The 22,059-nt window shown below is 41.1% G+C and overlaps 1 protein-coding gene across 4 annotated transcripts in view; it reads right to left on the minus strand.

The window, feature by feature from the left end:
• Nucleotides 1-3,572: 3,572 nt before the first annotated feature.
• Nucleotides 3,573-22,059, minus strand: part of zbtb7c (zinc finger and BTB domain containing 7C) — a 116,305-nt gene continuing 97,818 nt past the window's right edge. For all 4 annotated transcript variants that reach the window (XM_078409380.1, XM_078409409.1, XM_078409398.1 and 1 more), the window contains 2 exons: nt 16,241-17,476; nt 3,573-4,576 (listed from right to left, as the gene is read on the minus strand). In XM_078409380.1, the coding sequence (XP_078265506.1) occupies nt 3,940-4,576; nt 16,241-17,460 (1,857 nt within the window). In that variant the 5' untranslated portion in view covers nt 17,461-17,476 and the 3' untranslated portion in view covers nt 3,573-3,939. The remainder of the gene's footprint in view (nt 4,577-16,240; nt 17,477-22,059) is intronic.

A 22,059-nucleotide genomic window follows, 5' to 3' on the forward strand; every position in this document is an offset into this window, starting at 1 on the left:
AACTTATCTTTGCCAACCAAGATGGCATTCTGAGCTTATCCCATTTGCTTGCATTTGGCCAACACCCCTCCAAACCCTTCCATCCATCTACCTGACCAAATGTCTTTTGAAAGTCATAATTATATCCACTTCTAGTTTCCTCTGGCAGCTTGTTCCAGATATGGATTACCCACTGAATGAAAATATTTTCCCTGAAGATCCTCTTAAACCTCCCCCCTCTCGCCTTAAGCCGATATCTTCTAGGTGTAGAATCCACTTCCCATTGAAAAAGGTCAGTGAGTGTTCTCTTTATCAACGCCCCTCATGATTTTGCACACCTCAATAAGGTTATCCCTCGGCCTCCTGCACTCCTAAGCAAGCGCAAACAAATGCCATCTTCACCACCCTGTTTGCCTGGGTCCCACTTTCAGGGAATGGTGCTCCTGTTCTCCTAGATCCCTCTATTCTATGACAGTCTCTACCATTTACTATGTATTGCATATAAAGTTGCCAGAAAGAAATAGCAACCAGAGGATTGACAGAAGTTTATAATTCTGCAAAATGGACCAGGAGATTAATTAAATGCATCAAAGTATAAGAGTAAACTTGTAATCAACATAAAAGCAGATAGTAAACGTTTCCATTGTAAATTAATGAAGACAATTGTGGATCTCTTACAGTTAGAAATGGAAGAATTTATATTAAGAAAATAAATTAAACAAACATTTTAGTTATGGCTTCATAGAAGGCACACAAAAAACTTCCCCAGGGAGCCAAGACTCCGACAAAAAAAGGGGGAAATTTAAGGAAATTAGCATTAGTTTAAAAAAAAGTAGGAGAAATGAATGGGACCAGAGCTGATAAATCCCCAGGTCTGATAATCTACATTCCAGAGTACTAACCTAGGTAGCCATGGAAATGGTGTACATATTGGTTGTCATCTTCCAAAACTAGATTATGGAATGGTTCCTACACACTGGAGGTTGGCAAATGTAACATTTTTTTTTAAAAGAAGGAAAGGGTAAACAGGGAACTGGTTATCACTATTTCACTAGAATGGAACCTAAATGAAATGATGAGAAGACACGTGGAAAATATCAATAAAATCAGCGAGGTCAGTATGGATTTTTGACAGGAGGATCGTGTTTGACAAACCTAGTGGAGTTTCTTTGAAGCTATGACTGGTAAAACAGATAAAAGAGATCCAGTGTATTTGGATTTTCAAAAGGACAACATAAAAGTGCACTGATATTGGGGTTTTTATTTTATTGAACTTTTTTGTTTATTACGTTATCGATCTGTGTTTACAAACATGTTATAATGATGCAAGAAAGAATTTCATTGTTCCGCTTTGGGTACATGTGACAATTAAACACGCTCGACTCTTGTTCTTGAATTAAATCACATGGGATTAGTGGTAGCTTACTGGCAAGGACTGAAAACTGGTTGTCAGTTGGGAAACAACAGGAATAAATGGGTCTTTTTCAGTATGACAAGCAGTGTCTAGTGAGACACCAGTGGGATCAGTGTTTTGGGCTCCAGCTATTCCAATTGGATGTCAATGACTTGGAAAATGTTAAGCAATGACACAAAATATTGCCATTGTAAGTTGTGACGAGGAGATTAGAACAGGTTGAAAGAATGAAGAAATACACATTGGATGCAGTATAAAATGGATAAATGGGAGGTGGTGATATGAAATTGAATTTCTCTACTTATAAATTCCCTTAAAGTAGAATTTCATGACAACGTAAAAAAATGGAATATGACTTTTGGGAAAATGGGGTTAGGCCAGTTGCTTTATGTAGATAAGCCATTAACATAAACTCAAAACCAAAGGGATTTAATCTACACTTTATATGATACATTGTCGGGTTTCCAAAGGTGAGTGCCTTTACACAAAATACCTTGTTTATTTTGCAGAAGGTAACAGTTGTAAAGAATTCAGAACTTTAAAAAAAACATATTTATACTCCATCTTCTGTAAACAGTGCATTGCATTCATCTGGATATTTGCACTTTCATCTCAGTAACAGGACAGATGAAAAGGGGTGGCATATTGCACAGTTAGTAGTGTTTCCATCTCACAGCTCCAGATACGTGGCTTCATTTCTGATCTCCATGTTTGCATGTTCTTCCTAGGTTTGCAATAATGTCCGGCTTCCTTGCACATCCCAAACACATTTAGGTTGGTAGTTTAATTGGCCACTGTAAATTGCCCTAGTATGCTTGTGAGTGATGGACCTGGAAAGAGGGAGTTAATGGAAATGTGGGGAGAACAAAATAGGTTTAGTGTAAATGGGTGCTCGATGGCTGGCATGGACCAAAGGGCCTGCTTCTGTTATTTACACATCTACGCCTTCACAAGCGAAGAAAACTTGCCCTATGTTCCATTTTTGTGTGGACACCACTCTTTATTTCAAGACATTGTGATGTAAGCAGAAAATTAAAAATATGTAAAGATAAATTAAGCAAGTGGGGAAATCTATAAGGATGGTAGTCAGTCTGGGCAGTATACAGTGATCCGCATTGAGGGGGGACTCAAATTTAAGCAGCAGTTTGATATACACCATACTAAATGTTAGTCAGTGATAGAAAAAGTATTCAAAGATGCTAATAGAATATTAGCATTTATTGTAAGGGCATTAGAAGTCAAGAGTGAGGAAATGGTGTAACAGTCGTGCAGAGGTTTAGTCAAATCACATGAAGTGCATTCAGTTTAGGCAAGCTATTAGAAAACCTACGTTAAACCATTAAATCAGTAAGATTAAGTCAGTATCAATGTCTTGACTGGAAACGTCACCTATCCATGTTCTCCATAGATCAGGTATTTGTACGCTGTGAATGACTCGATTGTAATCATGCATCGTCTTTCCGCTGTATGGTTAGCACACAACAAAACCTTTTCACTGTACCTCTGTACATGTGACAATAAACTAAAACTGAATACCCATTGAGTTACTCCAGCTTTGTGTCTTGCACAGTTCTCTGAGCTGGATCTCATCGCCCTACGTTTTTTTTTGTTTAAATAGATAAATAAAATTGTGTTTTGGCCTGGTATTGTTTGTGGTACCTTCCGACTTAGGGCACAATATAGTGAGTATTTTTAATGTTATGCTGTTTTTCCCATTGTAAATCATCAATTGGTGCAAGGTGCAATAATCTTATAAACTAAGGGTATAATTACTTATGACTATCATGGCAAGATTAATAGAGAATGAAGGTGGCCTACCTTATAGCTAAATCCAGCATGTGTAACATGAGTTCTCCCATTGCTTATGCAGTCTGCAGTTATGATTCTTCTGTAAGTGAAGACATTATGTAAAGCAATCTAATTTCCTGACGCTATTTTTCTCTTACCTAGAATATGGAGATGGTCCTTGCACAGTATATTCTGTATATATTGAAATACAACAAATCAAAAACTTTTAACTCTTTTATGTTAATCAGAAATGATTTTTCCTTTGTTAACAAACTTCTTAATTAATTAAAGCAACTTAATTCAATAAATAAAACCAAATATAAATCCGGCCACCTAACCAATGATATTCAGCTGAGAAAACGTTTCTGGTTTCTATCAATGAATGAGCCAATATTGAGATCCCCTTTTAATGCCATGGAAAACTCATTTGAGTTACTGAAGAGATAGGAGTCACAAGAAGTACATAACATTACAAAAATAATTACAGCACTTCGCCCACAAAACATTAGCAAAGGGAAAGCAGATTCAAGTTCATGTAGGCTACAGTATTCAACTTCTTTGGATCCTTTTGTTTAAATACAATTATATAATAGATCAATTCTAGATCATTCAGTGGTCTGTAAAATTATTCGTTGAAGACATTTTATACGTGAAGACTTTCCACTATCATCCATTTGTCCTTCAGAAAGTAAATGTCAAACTATGGAAACGTATCTCTGCATTAATTTCAATTCTTTTAAAACTCATCATCTTGTTCTTTACTTACTAGTCTCCGGAATAGAAGCAACAGGATTAAATTGCATGCCCCATGGGTCACTTGTTGAGAAATAGTGTTGGGGTAAGTGAGAGAAAGGATTGTTGTGAGTCAGGCTAAAAGCAAAGATGCTCCTGTCCCTTTCATCTATGACACGGTTCCCATTCAACATGTTCGCCATGAAGTTTTCTCTTTCTTCAACTGCTGTTTTGCTGATGAAGGTCTTGGAATTTTGAGCACCTACATTAAAGGGCTTTCCAATATTGCCGAGCTCCATCTTGCTTGCCTTTGGAATTCTGTCCTCTTCTTTTGGCAGGATGCCGGTGCCACTTTCATTGGAAATTGTGCCCTGAGATGGGCCGCCCTGTGTGTAGAGGAGGCTAGTGGAGCGCCAGGCAGCAGGTTTCCGGCCCCGCCGAGGCCGTGGCAGGCGGCAGCTCAGCCTCTTGATGTGTCTGTGCAGGTGATCAGAGCGGGTAAAGCTCTTGAAGCAGTGCACACACTGGTAAGGACGGACTCCTGTGTGTATCCGCATGTGGTTTTTTAAGTCATAGTTGTGCACAAACCTAGCATTGCAATGAATACATGTGTAGGGTCTTTCCCCTGTGTGCTTTCGCATGTGAATCTTCAGCTTGTCTTGTCTGTAAAACAATAGAAATTATCACAGAAGGAACAACAATGTGCTCGCACAATGTTCATGATGTGTTCAAAGTTGTATTTTTAATTCCCTTTAATTATTTTAATACCTTTGATGTAGTAAAACATTTCAAGGCAGTTCACATCGGTGTTAGCAAATTAAGGAGCAATAAACAATCTGCTGGAGGAACTCACCGGGTCAGGTAGCATCTGTGGGGAGTGTGGGAAGGAAATATCGACATTTCACGTCAAAACAATGCTTCAGGATGTGGTTACCAAATTAATCACATTACCAAATTAAAATTAACAACAATGGGTGGCACGGTATAATTGCTGCCTTACAGCGCCAGAGACCCGTGGTTGATTCTGACTATGGGTGCTGTTGTATGTTGTTTGTACACTCACCACGTAAAGAGGAAGAAGTTTGACTTTTTTGCCTTCCATCACAGTGAGGAATGTGAGGAATCCGCTGTGGTGGATGTTTATGTTAATTTTTATGTAGTTGTGTGTCTTGTTGCTTTTTTTTGAATGGCTGTATGGTAATTTGCACATCACTGCACCTTAATTGGTACATGTGACAATAAAAGACCTTTGAAACCTTAGACCTGCGTGGGGTTTTTTCGTGTGCTCCATTTTCCTCCCACACTCCAAAGACGTACAGGTTTGTAGGTTAATTGGCGTGGTATAATTGTAAATTGTCCCTAGTGTGTGTAGGATAGTGTAAGTGTGCTGGAATAGCTGGTCAGCGCAAACTCGGTGAGCCGAAAGGTCTGTTTCCACGTTCTATCTATAAACTAAATGACAAAAGGAAACATAAGGTTGATGATTAATAGATAAGTCTGTGAAGTAGACTTTAATGAACACCTTAAAGGAGAGATGAAGTGGGAGAGGGAGGAGATTGGAATCAAGAGTTTATTGCCTTCACAGTTGATGTCCTAACTATTAACGGTGGAGTGAGTAAAACTGGGGTATTCATGAAGCCAGAATTGGACGGATGCAGATTTCTCACCAGGTTGAATTGCTGGAAGAGATTACAAGGATAGGAAAGGATGAGGGCATGAAGGAATTTTAAAACAAGGGTGAGAATTTTAAAAATGAATAATGTTATTACTGAAGAAAAAGACACAAGGTGCTGGAGTAACTCAACGGGTCAGGCAGTATTTGTGTAAAACATGGAATGGTGATTGAATCAGTCTGAAGAATGGTCCCGACCCGAAGCGTCACCTGTCAGTCTGCAGAAGAGTCCTGACCTGCAACGTCCCTTGTCCATATTCTCCAAGGATGTGGCCTAACCCATTGTGTTACTCTAGCACTTGTGTCTTTTTATGTCTTTTACCAGCATCTGCTGTTCCTTGTTTCTACATTCTAACTTTTATAACTGGGTCATCAAGATTAAGGGTGGTGATAGAAGAGGACTTGATGCCAGTTTGGACATGGGCAGTGAAATCTTGGATGACCATGTTTATAAAGGTAGAATAATCAAGGTTAGCCTGAAGGGATCCCATACAGACATGAATGAGCTGAGGCAAGGCATTGTTGGGAAATGTAACTGAGTTGGAATTAGATGCGTTAAATGATGGCACGCAAATTTGTTTTAGAAGAGGCACCCACCACCCTTTGTGTGAAAAAGTTACCCTCGGATTCCTCTTAAATCGTTTCCCCTTCACCTTGAACCTATGTCCTCTGGTCCTCGATTCCCCTACTCTGGGCAAAAGACTGTGTATCTACCCAATCTATTTCTTTCATGATTTTGTATACCTCTATAAGATCTCCCCTCATCCTCCTGTGCTCCATGGAATAGAGACCCAGCCTACTCAACCTCTCCCTATAGCTCACACCCATTAGTCCTGGCAACATCCTCGTAAATCTTTTCTGAACCCTTTCAAGCTTGACAATATCTTTCCTATAACATGGTGCCCAGAACTGAACACAATATTCTAAATGCAGTCTCACCAACGTCTTAAACAACTGCAAAATAACCTCCCAACTTCTATACTTAATACTCTGATTGATGAGGGCCAAAGTGCCAAAAGCCTTTTTGACCACCTTATCTACCTGCGACTCGACCTTCAAGGAACCATGCACCTGTATTGCTAGATCCATCTGCTCTACAACACTGCCCAGAGGCCTACCATTTACTGTGTAGATCCTGCCCTTGTTCGACATCCCAAAATGCAACACCTCACACTTCTCTGTATTAAATTCCATAAACCATTCCTCCGCCCACCTGGCCAATCGATCCAGATCCTGCTGCAATCTTTCACAACCATCTTCACTGTCTGCAAAACCACTCACTGTAAGTAACAAGAATTACAAGTGAAGTAAACCATGAAAAGATGGCAGCTTTGCTTCCCACAGGACACCAGTGAGGGAGATGGGATTTTACAGAAACCTTAGGGTCAATTATTTTGGCAGAAACTAATTTTTTACATTCAGATTTATTTAATAACCTAAACATAGCCTGTCAAACTACCGTTAATGGATTTAAACCTGTATTTCTGAGATCATTAATCCACTCCTTTGGTTATCAGGACAATAACATAATCACTAATCTTTGTGAACATCAAGAAACTGCCTGATTGCAATTTGTGTTGCTATCATGCCTAATCTTATTGACAATGCACACATATACTTTCTAACAAGAATTGCTGCTCAGCTTTCCTACAAGAAGCAGGTTTACTCACAACGTTTAAGTAGCTAGACAATCTTGAATTGCAAAGGTAGGGAAGACTTTGTATCAGTGCTAGTAAATGGGGTTAGTACACACGGGTACTTGATGGTTGGCATGACAGGGTGTGTCAAATAACATGTTTGTATGCTCTATTAGTCTATAGGGTGTTTTCCCATCTCAAAATGTGGGTAAGCAAGCAAAATGAACCCGAAACAGTAAAACACAAATACCACTTAACACTTGCATATCTGCTCAAAACCCTTCTTTTTGAGCATGCTTTTGGCCTTCTCATCTGCAGTTTATTCATTTTATTTCCCGTTTTTTTCCCCCCAGCATTCTCTGCAGTCTTATGAGATGTGCAAGATGTGGTAGAAATTGAATTATGTATTGCACAAATCGTTCTGCAGTCTAACAGTTAAAATCTCTTTAACATGGAACTTTGTTCGGTATAAATACACAATGACATCTATTCATTGTCACAAAGAATAAATGCAATGTTGAATCACCATAATTGAATATTGTGCTGAAGTGTAAATTATTGACTCCAAACCACAGCCTCTTTCAAGAACAAAGAAGAACAACAAAGTCTTTAAAATTAAATATTAATTTTCGAAATTCATTTCATCGACAAATCGCACACAAGCACTGTTCTACTGTACTAACATTATTTGTTTAAGATAGAGCAGAGGAAAGGGAAATTAGGACAGAAACAAAAGGCAGGAAGGGCAAATGCAAAAATGGAAGGCAGAGGAATCATGAACAAAAAACAAACAGGGCCACAGGGCAAAATAATGTTAAAGGTACGAAACATGTTGAAAGACAAGCTTAAACATTTTGCATCATAATGCATGTAGCATTCGTAATATATTGGATTAATTAATCATGAAAATAGTTATAAATAGGTATGATAACAACGAACAGGTGCAGGAACTTAATGAGCCAGCCAGCATCTGTGAAAGGAAATGGACAGGCCACATTCTGAAAGAGGGTCCTATCCCAAGATGTCATAGAGTCACACAGCAGGAAAACAGGCCCTTCGGCCCAACCGTGTCAAGCAACATGCCCTACCTAGTACACTAGTCCCACCTGCCTGCTTTTGGCCAATATCCCTCTAAACCTGTCCTATTCATATACCTGTCCAAATGTTTCTTAAATGTTGTGATAGTACCTGCAACTGTCACAGTCATAGAGTCATAGAGTGATACAGTATGGAAACAGGCCCTTCAGCCCAACTTGCCCACACCAGCCAACATGTCCCAGCTACACTAGTCCCACCTGCCTGCGCTTGGTCCATATTCCTCCAAACATGTCCTATCCATGTACCTGTCTAACTTTCTTAAACGTTTGGATAGTCCCAGCCTCAACTACCTCACCTGGCAACTTGTTCCATACACCCACCACCCTTTGTGTGAAAAAGTTACCCCTCAGATTCCTATTAAATCTTTTCTCCTTCACCTTGAACCTATGTCCTCTGGTCTTAGATTCCCCCACTCTGGGCAAGAGACTCTGTGCATCTACCCGATCTATTCCTCTCGTGATTTTGTACACCTCTATAAGATCACCCCTCATCCTCCTGCTTCCAAGGAATAGAGACCCAGCCCACTCAACCTAACCCGTCCATTTTCCTCCACAGACACTGAGTTCCTCCAGCAATTTGTTATTTGTTCAAGATTCCAACATGTATAAGATGTTGATGAGAACTGCACATGGAATGTTGTTAACAGTTTTGTTCCCCATACTATAACAAAGATATGATGAAACTATAGGAGGTGTACAAAAGGTTCACAAGGATGTTGCAAGGACCAGTGGGCTTGAGTTATGAGGAGAGACAGGATATGTTGGGACTGTTTACCTTGGAGCGAAGAAGGCTAAGGGGTGACCCTGTTGAGGTTTATAATAAAATGAGGGGCATAAATAAGGTGGTCACAGTCTTTTTTCCTGGGGCAGGAGAGTCTAAAACTAGAAGTCATAGGTTTAATTTGATAAAAGAAAGATTTAAAAGGAACCCGAGGGGCAGGTTTTGGTGGGTATAGGGAATGAGCTGCCAGAGAAAATGGCTGATGCAGGTACAATTATAACATTTTCGGACATTTGGACAGTTTCATGAATAGGAAAAGTTTAGATGGATATGGGCCAAATGGAAACAAATAGTGCTATTTCATGAAGGCACCTTGACCTGATGGGTTGGGTTGAAAGACCTGTTTCGGTGTTGTATAACCCTATGACTTGACGACTCCACAAATTAATACACTTTAAACATGCAACGTTTAAATCATGATTCCATCATGGCCTGAGGAAACAGGCATGAAAATTCAGTTTAAAAAAAGGAAATAAACAAGTGATTATGAAGTTATCAGATTATCACAAAAATACTGGTTGACTAACCATCTTTTAAGGAAGAAAACCATGACTTCACTGCATGTGAAAGTCAAGCAAATCAATTCATTACATCAAATTTCTATACAACTATATTCCTATAGACAACTAAGAATTGTCAAGACATTCCAGCCTTTTAACAACATCCACTTACCAAGCATGAATAATTTTACAAACTGCTCCCAGAGAGAAAAATCAACATTTATTAGTCTTATTTATCATATTTATATTTAAAGTTTCAAAGGCTGCACAATAGATTTTGTAAAAACTCATCGCTCAAAACTCTGCAGATTTCAAGAGTTCATTGGAAACTACAAATTATGACCACTGTCACATTTCAACGAGAACCAAACAGTCCTGAAGTGCAAAGGAGGTTGAGGGTGGAAAATCGGGTAGGATTTAGAGAGAAGGAATATTTCAGGCTGATGAGTTTTCAGTCAGAAGCTGAGTTAAGTAACTAAATTCTCAACGTACGAATCAGCTTCAGTATACGAACATTATATTCCGGAACGGATAATGGCTGAACTAATTCATCTGTTGGTACATAAAAATTAATCCTTATTCACAACTCCTAATAGTTAAACGGCATTATCAACAAAGTTCAAATCAAATACTGTGCGCTCAATCATCCTGCCTTTTAATCCCACTACTACTGGCAAATCCTTACTATCAACATCACAGGGGGTCATTACTGAACAGAAACCACCAAAAGCCCTGCCATGACCACTCTTAATAGCTTATTTATTCACAAAATGCTGGAGTAACTCAGCAGGTCAGGCAGCATCTCAGGAGAGAAGGAATGGGTAACGTTTCGGGTCAAGACCCTTCTTCAGACTGATGTCAGGGGGGCGGGACAAAGGAAGGATATAGGTGGAGACAGGAAGATAGAGGGAGATCTGGGAAGGAGGAGGGGAAGAGAGGGACAGAGGAACTATCTAAAGTTGGAGAAGTCGATGTTCATACCACTGGGCTGCAAGCTGCTCAGGCGAAATATGAGGTGCTGTTCCTCCAATTTCCGGTGGGCCTCACTATGGCACTGGAGGAGGCCCATGACAGAAAGGTCAGAATGGGAGGGGGAGTTGAAGTGCTCGGCCACCGGGAGACCAGTTTGGCCAACGCGGACCGAGCGCAGGTGTTGAGCGAAGCGATCGCCGAGCCTGTGCTTGGTTTCGCCGATGTAAATAAGTTGACATCTCGAGCAGCGGATGCAATAGATGAGGTTGGAGGAGGTGCAGGTGAATCTCTGTCTCACCTGGAAAGACTGTTTGGGTCCTTGGATGGAGTTGAGGGGGGAGGTAAAGGGACAGGTATTGCATCTCGTGCGGTTGCAGGGGAAAGTGCCCGGGGTTGGGGTGGTTTGGGTAGGAAGGGATGAGTGGACCAGGGACTGGTGTAGATGGGGCATGTTGGTTGATGTGGGCAGGTTGGGCAGAAGGCGCTGTTTCCACCCTGTATGATCCAAATATTATCTGTCCTGGGAGAGTTATAGAGTTATATTGCACAGAAACAGGCCCTCCGGCCCATGCTGACCAAGATGCCCCATCTACACTAGTCCCAGCTGCCTGCCTTTGGCCCGTATCCCTCTAAACCTTTCCTATCCATGTACCTGTCCAAATGTCTTTTAAAAGCTGTTATTGTACCTGCCTCAACTACTTCACTTGGCAGCTCATGGCCAAAGGCCCACAAACATGTGTGTGAAAAAGATGTCTCAGATTCCTATTAAATCTTTCTCCTCACACCTGATCGGCAGACTGAAGCCGCAATACAACCACTGATCCCACCCCACGGCTCCTTACTTTATACATACGGTCATGGATGCACTATGCAAAGACCATGTCGTACCTGGACAAGTTATGGTAAATTGCAACAAAAATAAATTATCAGAGTGATGGAGATTACATCTTCCGGAATGAAGAAATTATGAAAGTAGAATATACATGCTGGAAATTTCATATAAAATAGAGACCAGAAATATTAAGTATGTCTGGCAATGTCTGTGGGAAGAGAAACAGCGTGAGCATTTTAGATCTCCTATTTCTCATGAAAGATCATTAAAATAAAATGAATAATGGCGGCACGGTGGCGCAGCGGTAGAGTTGCTGCCTTACCGCGAATGCAGCGCCGGAGACTCAGGTTCGATCCTGACTACGGGCGCCGTCTGTACGGAGTTTGTACGTTCTCCCCGTGACCTGCGTGGGTTTTCTCCGAGATCTTCGGTTTCCTCCCACACTCCAAAGACATACAGGTATGTAGGTTAATTGGCTGGGCAAATGTAAAAATTGTCCCTAGTGGGTGTAGGATAGTGTTAGTGTGCGGGGATCGCTGGGCGGCGTGGACCCGGTGGGCCGAAGGGCCTGTTTCTGTGCTGTATCTCTAAATCTAAAATCTAAAATCGAATTCTGTTTCGCTCTCGACAGATGTTAACCTGCTGTTTTACTAAAACGATTGTTTTCAATTACTGTACTCCTATGTTTTGGATTTGAGGTCTAGAGTCCATTTCATTGTTGAAGAATGGTGTTAAATAGAAAGAAAACTAATGGGTGGGGTAAAGAAAAGACGCAAAGTGCTGGAGTAACTCAGCGGGTCAAGCAACATCTCTGGTGAACATGGATAGGTGAAGTTTTGAGTCGGGACCCTTCTTCAGACTCTTGAGATTGAACAAGTGTCCCGATCCAAAAACGTCGCTTTTGAATGTTCTCTGGAGATGCTGCCTGACCCACTGAGTTGGTCCAGCACGTTATGTTTGTTTTTGTAAACCAGCATCTGCAGTTCCTTGTGTCGAATGGGTGAAGTGGTTTGGGGAGTGAAGAAAATATTGTCTGAGGGTAAAAGAAAACTCTTTGCATGTATTGCTTTATTATTAAAGGAATGGTTATGTGCAGAAAATCTCTGTATGCTCTGTATCTCTGTATGCTCTGTATCTCTGTATGCTCTGTATCTCTGTATGCTCTGTATCTCTGTATGCTCTGTATCTCTGTATGCTCTGTATCTCTGTATGCTCTGTATCTTTGTATGCTCTGTATCTCTGTATGCTCTGTATCTCTGTATGCTCTGTATCTCTGTATGCTCTGTATCTCTGTATGTGTATAAAATCATGAGAGGAATAGATTGCCTGGACACACAGAGTGGGGGATTTGAGAACCAGAGGGCAAAGGTTTGTGAAGGGGGAGAGATTTTAGACAATAGACAATAGGTGCAGGAGTAGGCCATTCAGCCTTCGAGCCAGCACCGCCATTCAAAGCGATCATGGCTGATCACTCTCAATCAGTACCCCGTTCCTGCCTTCTCCCCATACCCCCTCACTCCGCTATCCTTAAGAGCTCTATCCAGCTCTCTCTTGAAAGCATCCAACGAACTGGCCTCCACTGCCTTCTGAGGCAGAGAATTCCACACCTTCACCACTCTGACTGAAAACGTTCTTCCTCATCTCCGTTCTAAATGGCCTACCCCTTATTCTTAAACTGTGGCCCCTTGTTCTGGACTCCCCCAACATTGGGAACATGTTTCCTGCCTCTAATGTGTCTAATCCCCTAATTATCTTATATGTTTCAATAAGATCCCCCCTCATCCTTCTAAATTCCAGTGTATACAAGCCTAATTGCTCCAGCCTTTCAACATACGACAGTCCCGCCATTCCGGAAATTAACCTAGTGAACCTACGCTGCACGCCCTCAATAGCAAGAATATCCTTCCTCAAATTTGGAGACCAAAACTGCACACAGTACTCCAGGTGCGGTCTCACCAGGGCCCGGTACAACTGTAGAAGGACCTCTTTGCTCCTATACTCAACTCCTCTTGTTATGAAGGCCAACATTCCATTGGCTTTCTTCACTGCCTGCTGTACCTGCATGCTTCCTTTCAGTGACTGATGCACTAGGACACCCAGATCTCGTTGAACATCCCCTCTTCCTAACTTGACACCATTCAGATAATAATCTGCCTTTCTATTCTTACTTCCAAAGTGAATAACCTCACACTTATCTACCTTAAACTGCATCTGCCATGTATTCGCCCACTCACACAACCTGTCCAAGTCACCCTGCAGCCTTATTGCATCTTCCTCACAATTCTCACTACCCCCCAGCTTAGTATCATCTGCAAATTTGCTAATGGTACTTTTAATCCCTTCATCTAAGTCATTAAGCCTTTGACACCATAAATCACTCCATTCTCCTCACCCGACTTGAAACCTCTCTTAACATCACCGGCACAGCCCTATCCTGGTTCAAATCTTACCTCTCTGGCAGACACCAGTTCATCTCCATTAACAACTGTAAATCCCCCACCGCTCCCCTCCCCCAAGGTGTCCCCCAAGGCTCAGTCCTTGGCCCCCTCCTCTTCATCCTCTACCTGTTCCCCCTTGGTCAATTAATCCGCCGTCATGGTCTCAACTTCCACTGCTTCGCCGATGATATCCAGCTCCTCATCTCCACCAAGTCAATCTCCCCCACCACACACTCTACACTGACAAACTGCATCACTGAAATAAAATCTTGGCTTCAATCAAATTTCCTCAAACTCAATTGCAACAAATCTGAAATCATCATCATTGGTCCAAAAACGCTCACCAAATCCACCCAAAACTTCATCCTCAACATTGATGGTCTCCCAGTATCCACCTCCCCTCACATCCGGAATCTTGGAATCATCTTTGATCAAACCCTCTCCTTCGACAAACACATCAAACACATCACAAAGACAGCCTTCTTCCACCTCAAAAACATTGCCCGTCTCCGTCCATCCCGCTCCTCCACAGCTGCAGAAACCCTCATCCACGCCTTCATCACCTCCCGTCTGGACTACTGCAACAGCCTCCTCTATGGCGCACCCTCAAAAATCATCAGTAAACTTCAATACATTCAAAACTCCGCTGCCCGTCTACTCACCCACACCCCGATCCGTGACCATATCACCCCCGTCCTTTACAAACTCCACTGGCTCCCCATCCCCCAGAGAATCCAGTACAAAATCCTCCTCATAACCTACAAAGCCCTCCATAACCTGGCCCCATCCTACCTGACCGACCTCCTCCACAGGCACACTCCCACCTGCACCCTCCGCTCTGCTGCTGCCAATCTCCTATCCCCCCACATCCGGACCAAACTCAGATCCTGGGGGGACAGGGCTTTCTCCATCGCTGCTCCCACCCTATGGAACTCACTACCCCAAACCGTTAGAGACTCCTCCACACTCACCACATTCAAAACATCGCTGAAGTCTCACCTGTTCAGTACTGCCTTCAAGCACTGAAGGTCACCTCACCTTCTGTCTCCTTTCTCTGTTCGTTTACTTATTTACTTATTTATCTATTTATTCATTTCCCTATGTTCTCTAAATCTCTGTAAAGCGTCTTTGAGTATATGAAAAGCGCTATATAAATAAAATGCATTATTATTATTATTATTATTAATATATATCGTAAATAGCTGGGGTCCCAGCACCGAACCTTGCGGTACCCCACTGGTCACTGCCTGCCATTCCGAAAGGGACCCATTTATCCCCACTCTTTGCTTTCTGTCTGTCAACCAATTTTCTATCCATGTCAGCACCCTACCCCCAATACCATGTGCTCTAATTTTGCCCACTAATCTCCTATGTGGGACCTTGTCGAAGGCTTTCTGAAAGTCGAGGTACACCACATCCACTGACTCTCCCCTGTCAATTTTCCTAGTTACATCCTCAATTCCAGTAGATTTGTCAAGCATGATTTCCCCTTCGTAAATCCATGCTGACTCGGAATGATCCTGTTACTGCTATCCAAATGCTCAGCAATTTCGTCTTTTATAATTGATTCCAGCATCTTCCCCACCACTGATGTCAGACTAACTGGTCTATAATTACCCGTTTTCTCTCTCCCTCCTTTCTTAAAAAGTGGGATAACATTTGCTATCCTCCAATCCACAGGAACTGATCCTAAATCTATAGAACATTGAAAAATGATCTCCAATGTTTCCACTATTTCTAGAGCCACCTCCTTAAGTACCCTGGGATGCAGACCATCAGGCCCTGGGGATTTATCAGCCTTCAGTCCCATCAGTCTACCCAAAACCATTTCCTGCCTAATGTGGATTTCCTTCAGTTCCTCCATCACCCTAGATTCTCCGGCCCCTAGAACATTTGGGAGATTGTGTGTATCTTCCTCAGTGAAGACACTTATAGGAATCTGAGGGGTAACTTTTTCACGCAAAGGGTGGTGGGTGTATGGAACGAGCCACTGGAGGAGGTAGTTGAGGCAGGGTCTATCGCAATGTTTAAGAAGCAATTAGACAGGTACATGGATAAGACAGATTTAGAGGGATATGGGCCAAACACAGGCAAGTGGGACTAGTGTGGATGGGAGATGTTGGTTGGTGTGGGCAAGTTGGGCCAAAGGGCCTGTTTCAACACTGTATGACTGTGACTCTGCATTCCTTCAAGTAAATTAAACTTCAAATTAATTTAAATTGTAATCAGATTTTTGATTTCGTAAGTTCTAACCTTAAATGTTGAGATGTATGAGGTACAATGTTAACACCATGCAAAATGGTGTGAGGCATAGATGTTGAGTTTGTGCTAATTTAGAATGTGGCAATGACTATATTCCTGGACATGGTAGGAACAACAAAAACAAACTGCTGCTAACCTGGTAAAACGGACTTCACATATATTGCACATGTATGGTTTCTCCCCTGTATGAGTCCGCATGTGTCGTGGTAACTTTCCTGCTCCTTGGATCACTTTGTTGCAGATAGGGCATTGTTGAGATGCCTTGGGTCTCATTTTTTTCTCATATTCCAAGGGCCAAGTTGGATAGACTGCTGCCAAATAGGAAGGACCTAATATATTCAAATAGGAATTAAAATCCAGCCCATCTTTTAATGTATCCAGGTTATTCTGACTGTTTCCCATCAGAATACCTTTAAAAAAGTCACAACAACTTGTGGTTGTAGACAGATCTTCTTTGACCTCTTGTTTGATATTTTCCTTTTTCATTACGAGATTAAGGGGCAATTGGTCCACATCTTGGCTCTCCACCAGCTGTGGAAATCTATTATATCCTCCATTCCAGTAGGGAGGAAATAATCCTGGTCTGTGTGGAATCTCTCCATTCAACAAATTCCTTCTGGAACTCAACCCTTCTTTTAAGAACGACTCCAAGGAGAAATCACTAGCAGGTCCCAAGCTTCCATCAGGAACATTAACCGTAAATCGGTTTAAATATTCTTGAGGCAGTTCTCTGCATTGCTTTTCTATAAGATTGCTAGTCAAGGAGCTTTTAAAATCACATTCCTTATCCCAATGGTTTTGCTCAGATTCATTGGTAGGTTCTTGAGGTGATTCTTCAAGATCTTGTTTGAAAGATTCTTCAGGTTTTTGGTGGAGGCATTTCCTGATGTCTTCTTGGGATGGATCAACTTCGAGCTCTTTGATGGGTGTATTTTCTGAAACTTCACTTTCATTGATCACCTCGCCACTTGCCTCCATGATATCAATGCATACTTGAATAACACACTGAATTTCCAACTGCTGTGCTGCACTTAAAACATCCTTTACATTTGAGTTGCTAATAGTGAGGGTTGAAGTATAAGCAAACTCTAAAATCGCAGAAAGTGCTTCAGGTGTCACAAAGTCAATCTGGTAAACATTGTGTTGTTCTCCAAGAGTATCTGAGGTAAACAGTGCCTTGAAGTATTTGCTACATGCAGCAAGGATTGACCTATGGGTCTTGTACTCCTGATCCTTTACTATCAGGACAACATCGCAGAAAAGACCATCCTGCCTCTGTTCATTCAAACTGCAAAGCAGCTTGTTGCTATGGTCTGGAAATGGGATTCCAATGAGGTCATCAACAGCACCAGCCATCGTTATGCAAAGTGGTCTGTCAAATAAAACAAAGTGGGAAATAATCTAATTAGTGATAATGTCCATTCAAAAGTTGAATGCTGAAAATAGTACAGAAGCATCACATACACACATACTCAAAAATACTTATACCTTATGGCATCACACAAATTGTTAAATGAAAAGGGACCATTGCATATTTATTTTTGCCTTCCACTACCTTAGTAGTAATGTGATACAATGAAAGGCATTGGTTGCTAATCATCGCTGTTGACTAACCAATTTACTCATTAATTTATCTATCAATCAGTCTTCACCAGGTCTGGACATGGTGTGAAGATTATCCAGTGATGGAGACCTTTAGGAACACTAATTCTGAGAAAACTTAATCTTCTGAATAATGCTGCATTGAATCCTATATTATTTTTCATATGCATTCATCCCAAAACCTGCTTTCTCTAAGAAATCCATCTAAATTATATCTAAGTGAATCAATATTAATTTTTTTCCATCATTTCCTTGGACACCTATATCCCTCCACGATCTTCTCTGTATATCTTCTTTCATCTTTATCTTATGCTTGTTCAGATTAACACATTTTTCTATATTAATGATCTGTATAAATTCTGTACGTTATGTTAAATAGAAACATAGAAAATAGGTGCAGGAGGAGGCCATTCGGCCCTTCGAGCCAGCACCGCCATTCATTGTGATCGTGGCTGATCGTCCACAATCAATAACCCGTGCCTGCCTTCTCCCCATATCCCTTGATTCCACTAGCCCCGAGAGCTCTATCTAACTCTCTCTTAAATCCATCCAGTGATTTGGCCTCCACTGCCCTCTATGGCAGAGAATTTCACAAATTCACAACTCTCTGGGTGAAAAAGTTCCTTCTCACCTCAGTTTTAATCCTTCTCACCTCAGTTTTAATGTTCATGTGCCAGGAGAATAATATAAATTGAATGATCTATATTAGATATTTGTAAAACGTATCCAGTTAGAAAGTGATTAGTTCCTGCAATTCATTACTAACCAGACTCATTTAAAGAGCAACATTGAAAAAAAAAAAAAAACATTCCTACGACTAAAATATTACACAGAACTGAATCTAAAAATTATCTGGAACTTGACCATCAATTTTCTAACCATATCATAATCATGCCTTAAGTGTCAATGACGCAAAAAAAATGAGTTGTGTACTCTCCAGTTAATCTCCTTGATATCTGGTTGCGAGATCCACAAAATAACCAAAAAGGTAAAAGGGGGCCATGGCAACTATAAGGAAGGGCAGAATTCAACCAGAAGATGATATAGTATGGAGAATCCTGTTGCTATTACAAACAAAGACTCTTTGCTGCAGGAGATAGTTTTTATAATATTTTATATTCGTTAACATCAATCTCAAGAAAGAATCCAGAATATTTGAGAGAATGCAAATTTTCTGGGAGGTGTGAACAGTATAATATAATGTATTCCTTTATTTGTCCCACACCGGGGAAATTTAGCGGTACAGCAGCACTGTAAATTTCCACGGTGTGGCACAAATAAAGGAATATATTATATTATACTGTCCACACCTCATTTAATCCTTTAATCCTTTATAGAAGGAGTGAATGCTTCAACCTTGGTAACCACATAAAAGACCTGATATTTATGGGTAGATAATGTTGTGAAGGCAAATTAAGACATGATGATTTTTGCCTAAATTAACATTTAGGCAAACATCTGATATCCTTAGATCCTTCATTGTTCTGAGTTCAGGGTTCCACACTTGCATATTTGCATAATAGGAGCGTGTGGGCAGGAAGAAACCTTTGTTCTCCAAAATTGATACCCGTCATTGCCAAGAGTCCAAAATGGAACAAAACCTCCAATCTTAAGATCTTAATTTTGATCTAAGTTTACAGAATTTGAAAAACAATTTCAGTTTGAAAAGGCCATTAATCCAGATTCTTCATTATTTCATCAAATTTTGTCGAGTTTATCAAACTTAGTCCAATCCTCTTCTCAGTTTTACCAAACTACCTGCTGGATCATAGAACAAGGAAACTGTCCAACCTCTGTTAACTCATCTCCAGAACCAATGCAGCACTAACTATAGTCATTAAATTACAATACGTTGATAATATTTATTTACGTGCAAACTTGAAATATGTTCAAAGCTTCAGATCTGCCACCAAGCTCATTGCGTTGTGAGGTGCAAAGATCTAAACTCTCCTGTATGCACTGGGGAGAAGTACAATTTACAGAAGCATTTCAAAGTATGTGAGAGGGACTGACAATTCTGCTTCTGCAAAATACTCCAACCCCACTGGCATTTTAAGCAAACCAATGTTAGTATCCTCTCCTAAGCTAATATCCTCGGCGACATAGCTATGGTCATGCTCAACCATCTTCAATGGGAAGGGCACATTGTCTGCATGTCTGAAACTGGACTCCCAAACAAGTCTGAGGAAGGATCCCAAACCAAAATGTTGCATGTTCATTCCCTCCCCAGATGCTGCCTGACCTGTGAATTCCTGTAGCACTTTGTGTTTTGTTTAATATTCCAGCATCTCAACATCTGCAGTTTTGTGTGTTTCCCAATCAAACATTCAGCTTTGAGACCCACCATGGCAACTCAATTCCGGGAGCACAGAGAAAACACTTTAAGGACTTATTTGAAGAAATATAACATCATCACTAACTCTTGAGAATCCTTGGCCCAAGCTCCACAGAAATACGACTGTGGACGCCAGAACCACGGGTCACAGTCTCAAAATAAGAAATAAATCATTTAGGACTGAAATTAGGATACATTTCTTCACTGAAGGATAGTGAAATGAACACAGAAATTGTTAGGAAAAAATATACACCGGGTAATACACACAAAATACAAGAGAAAAAATGAATTAGTGTTTTGGATCAATGGACCTTTCATCAGTTCTGAACAATAATTTAACTGAAGCAGAGAACAGTAAGTATTACAGAGTGTAGCTTTTATGGCTTTCATCTGTCCTTGTTTGGCTCATATTCCTCAAAACCTTTCCTATCCTTGTCCCTGTCCAAGTGTCTTTTAAATGCTGTTATTCAACCGGCCCCAACTACCCCCCTGGGTAAAAGACTCTATCCATGCACCCTATCTATTCCCGTCATTATTTTATACACCTCTATAAGATCACTCCTCAGCCTCCTGCACTTCAAGGATAAAAAGTCCCAGTCTCCCCAACCCCTCGCTATCGCTCAGCCCCTCAAGTGCTGGCAACATCATCATAAATCTTTTCTGCACTCCTTCTAGTTTAATAATATCCTACCTATAGTAGGTGACCAAAACTAACAGCAGTACTCCAAATGTGGCCTCACCAATATCTAGTACAACTGTAACATAATGTCCCAACTTCTATACTCAAAACCTTGACGGTAGATGGTCAACGTACCAAAAACCCTTTTTTACCATGCTATCTACCCTTGACGTCATTTTCAAGGAACTATGTACCAATAATCCTAGATCACTCTGCTCTGAAACACTCTCAAGGGCCCTAACATTCACAGTAAAGTTGCTTTGCTGCTTCACCTTCCTTTCAAGATAAATTTGGATTTGACTGGACTTTATTTTCAACTCATCATTGTGCACGTTTTTGAATATAAAACTCCACTTGCACACCCCCTCAAGTGCATAATACTCTATTCAGTGGAGCTCAGAAAAACAAAACAAAGTCATTATTTAACATTTTTCCCCCTTCTCACAAAAGATTCATAAATAAATGTCCTTATATTGCAGCTCGCATTCTGCCCCTCAACTCCCACGCTCACTGCTGCTGCTAACAGTGTGGGAGCAAGCACAACACTGCCATGGGAATAATCCCAAAAATGTAACTAAATCTGAAAACAGTGGCGCCACTAAAGAAGTTCTGAGATCCACATTTGATTGTATTTTTATCTTTTTCAATCACATACAGCAACTGTTCTGTGTTACATAATACATATAAAATAGTATTTTTAAAATGTACTTGACCAAGTGGACCCGTTGGGCCCAAACCTCTCCTGCATTGGTGCAGCACCCTCTCCTCCCCCCTACGTCCTCGCCTCCCTCCACCCCTCTCCCTCCCTCCACCCCCTACCCCTCCCCTCCCCCTCCTCCCTTCCCCTCCCCCTTCCCCTCCCCCCCACTCCATCCCCCTCAACCCCCCCCTTATCCTCCCTCCTCCCACTCTCCCTCTCTCCTCCCTCCACCCCCTCCCTCCCTCCCTAGGAGGTAGATTTAAACTTTAAAATGTGAATAACTTAAAAAATATAACATCGATTTCAATGAAACTTCTTCCATTCGCACCATGGGGAGTGAGGTGGGCCTAAAATTGTCACGGTATCGTGTACTGTTTTGGCTGTAGTTCAGGAACAAACAAACAAACAAACAAGAGTTTTAGTATATAGATTTTAACTTGACAAAGTTTATACCAAACTACAAAGGGAGATGTTAGGCATTATCCCAAAGGCTTGGTGAAAGCAAAAGGTAGGCAACATCTTATGAAAATTGGAAGAGAGGTTTAGAAAGGAATTCATAAACTTTAGGTCACGACACAATGGTGGAGCGATTAAAATTAGAGATGACCAAGAGACGACAACACCAGGAGGCATTTCAAC

Source organism: Rhinoraja longicauda, chromosome 1 (assembly GCF_053455715.1).
Source record: "Rhinoraja longicauda isolate Sanriku21f chromosome 1, sRhiLon1.1, whole genome shotgun sequence".
Taxonomy (NCBI): Eukaryota; Metazoa; Chordata; class Chondrichthyes; order Rajiformes; family Arhynchobatidae; genus Rhinoraja; species Rhinoraja longicauda.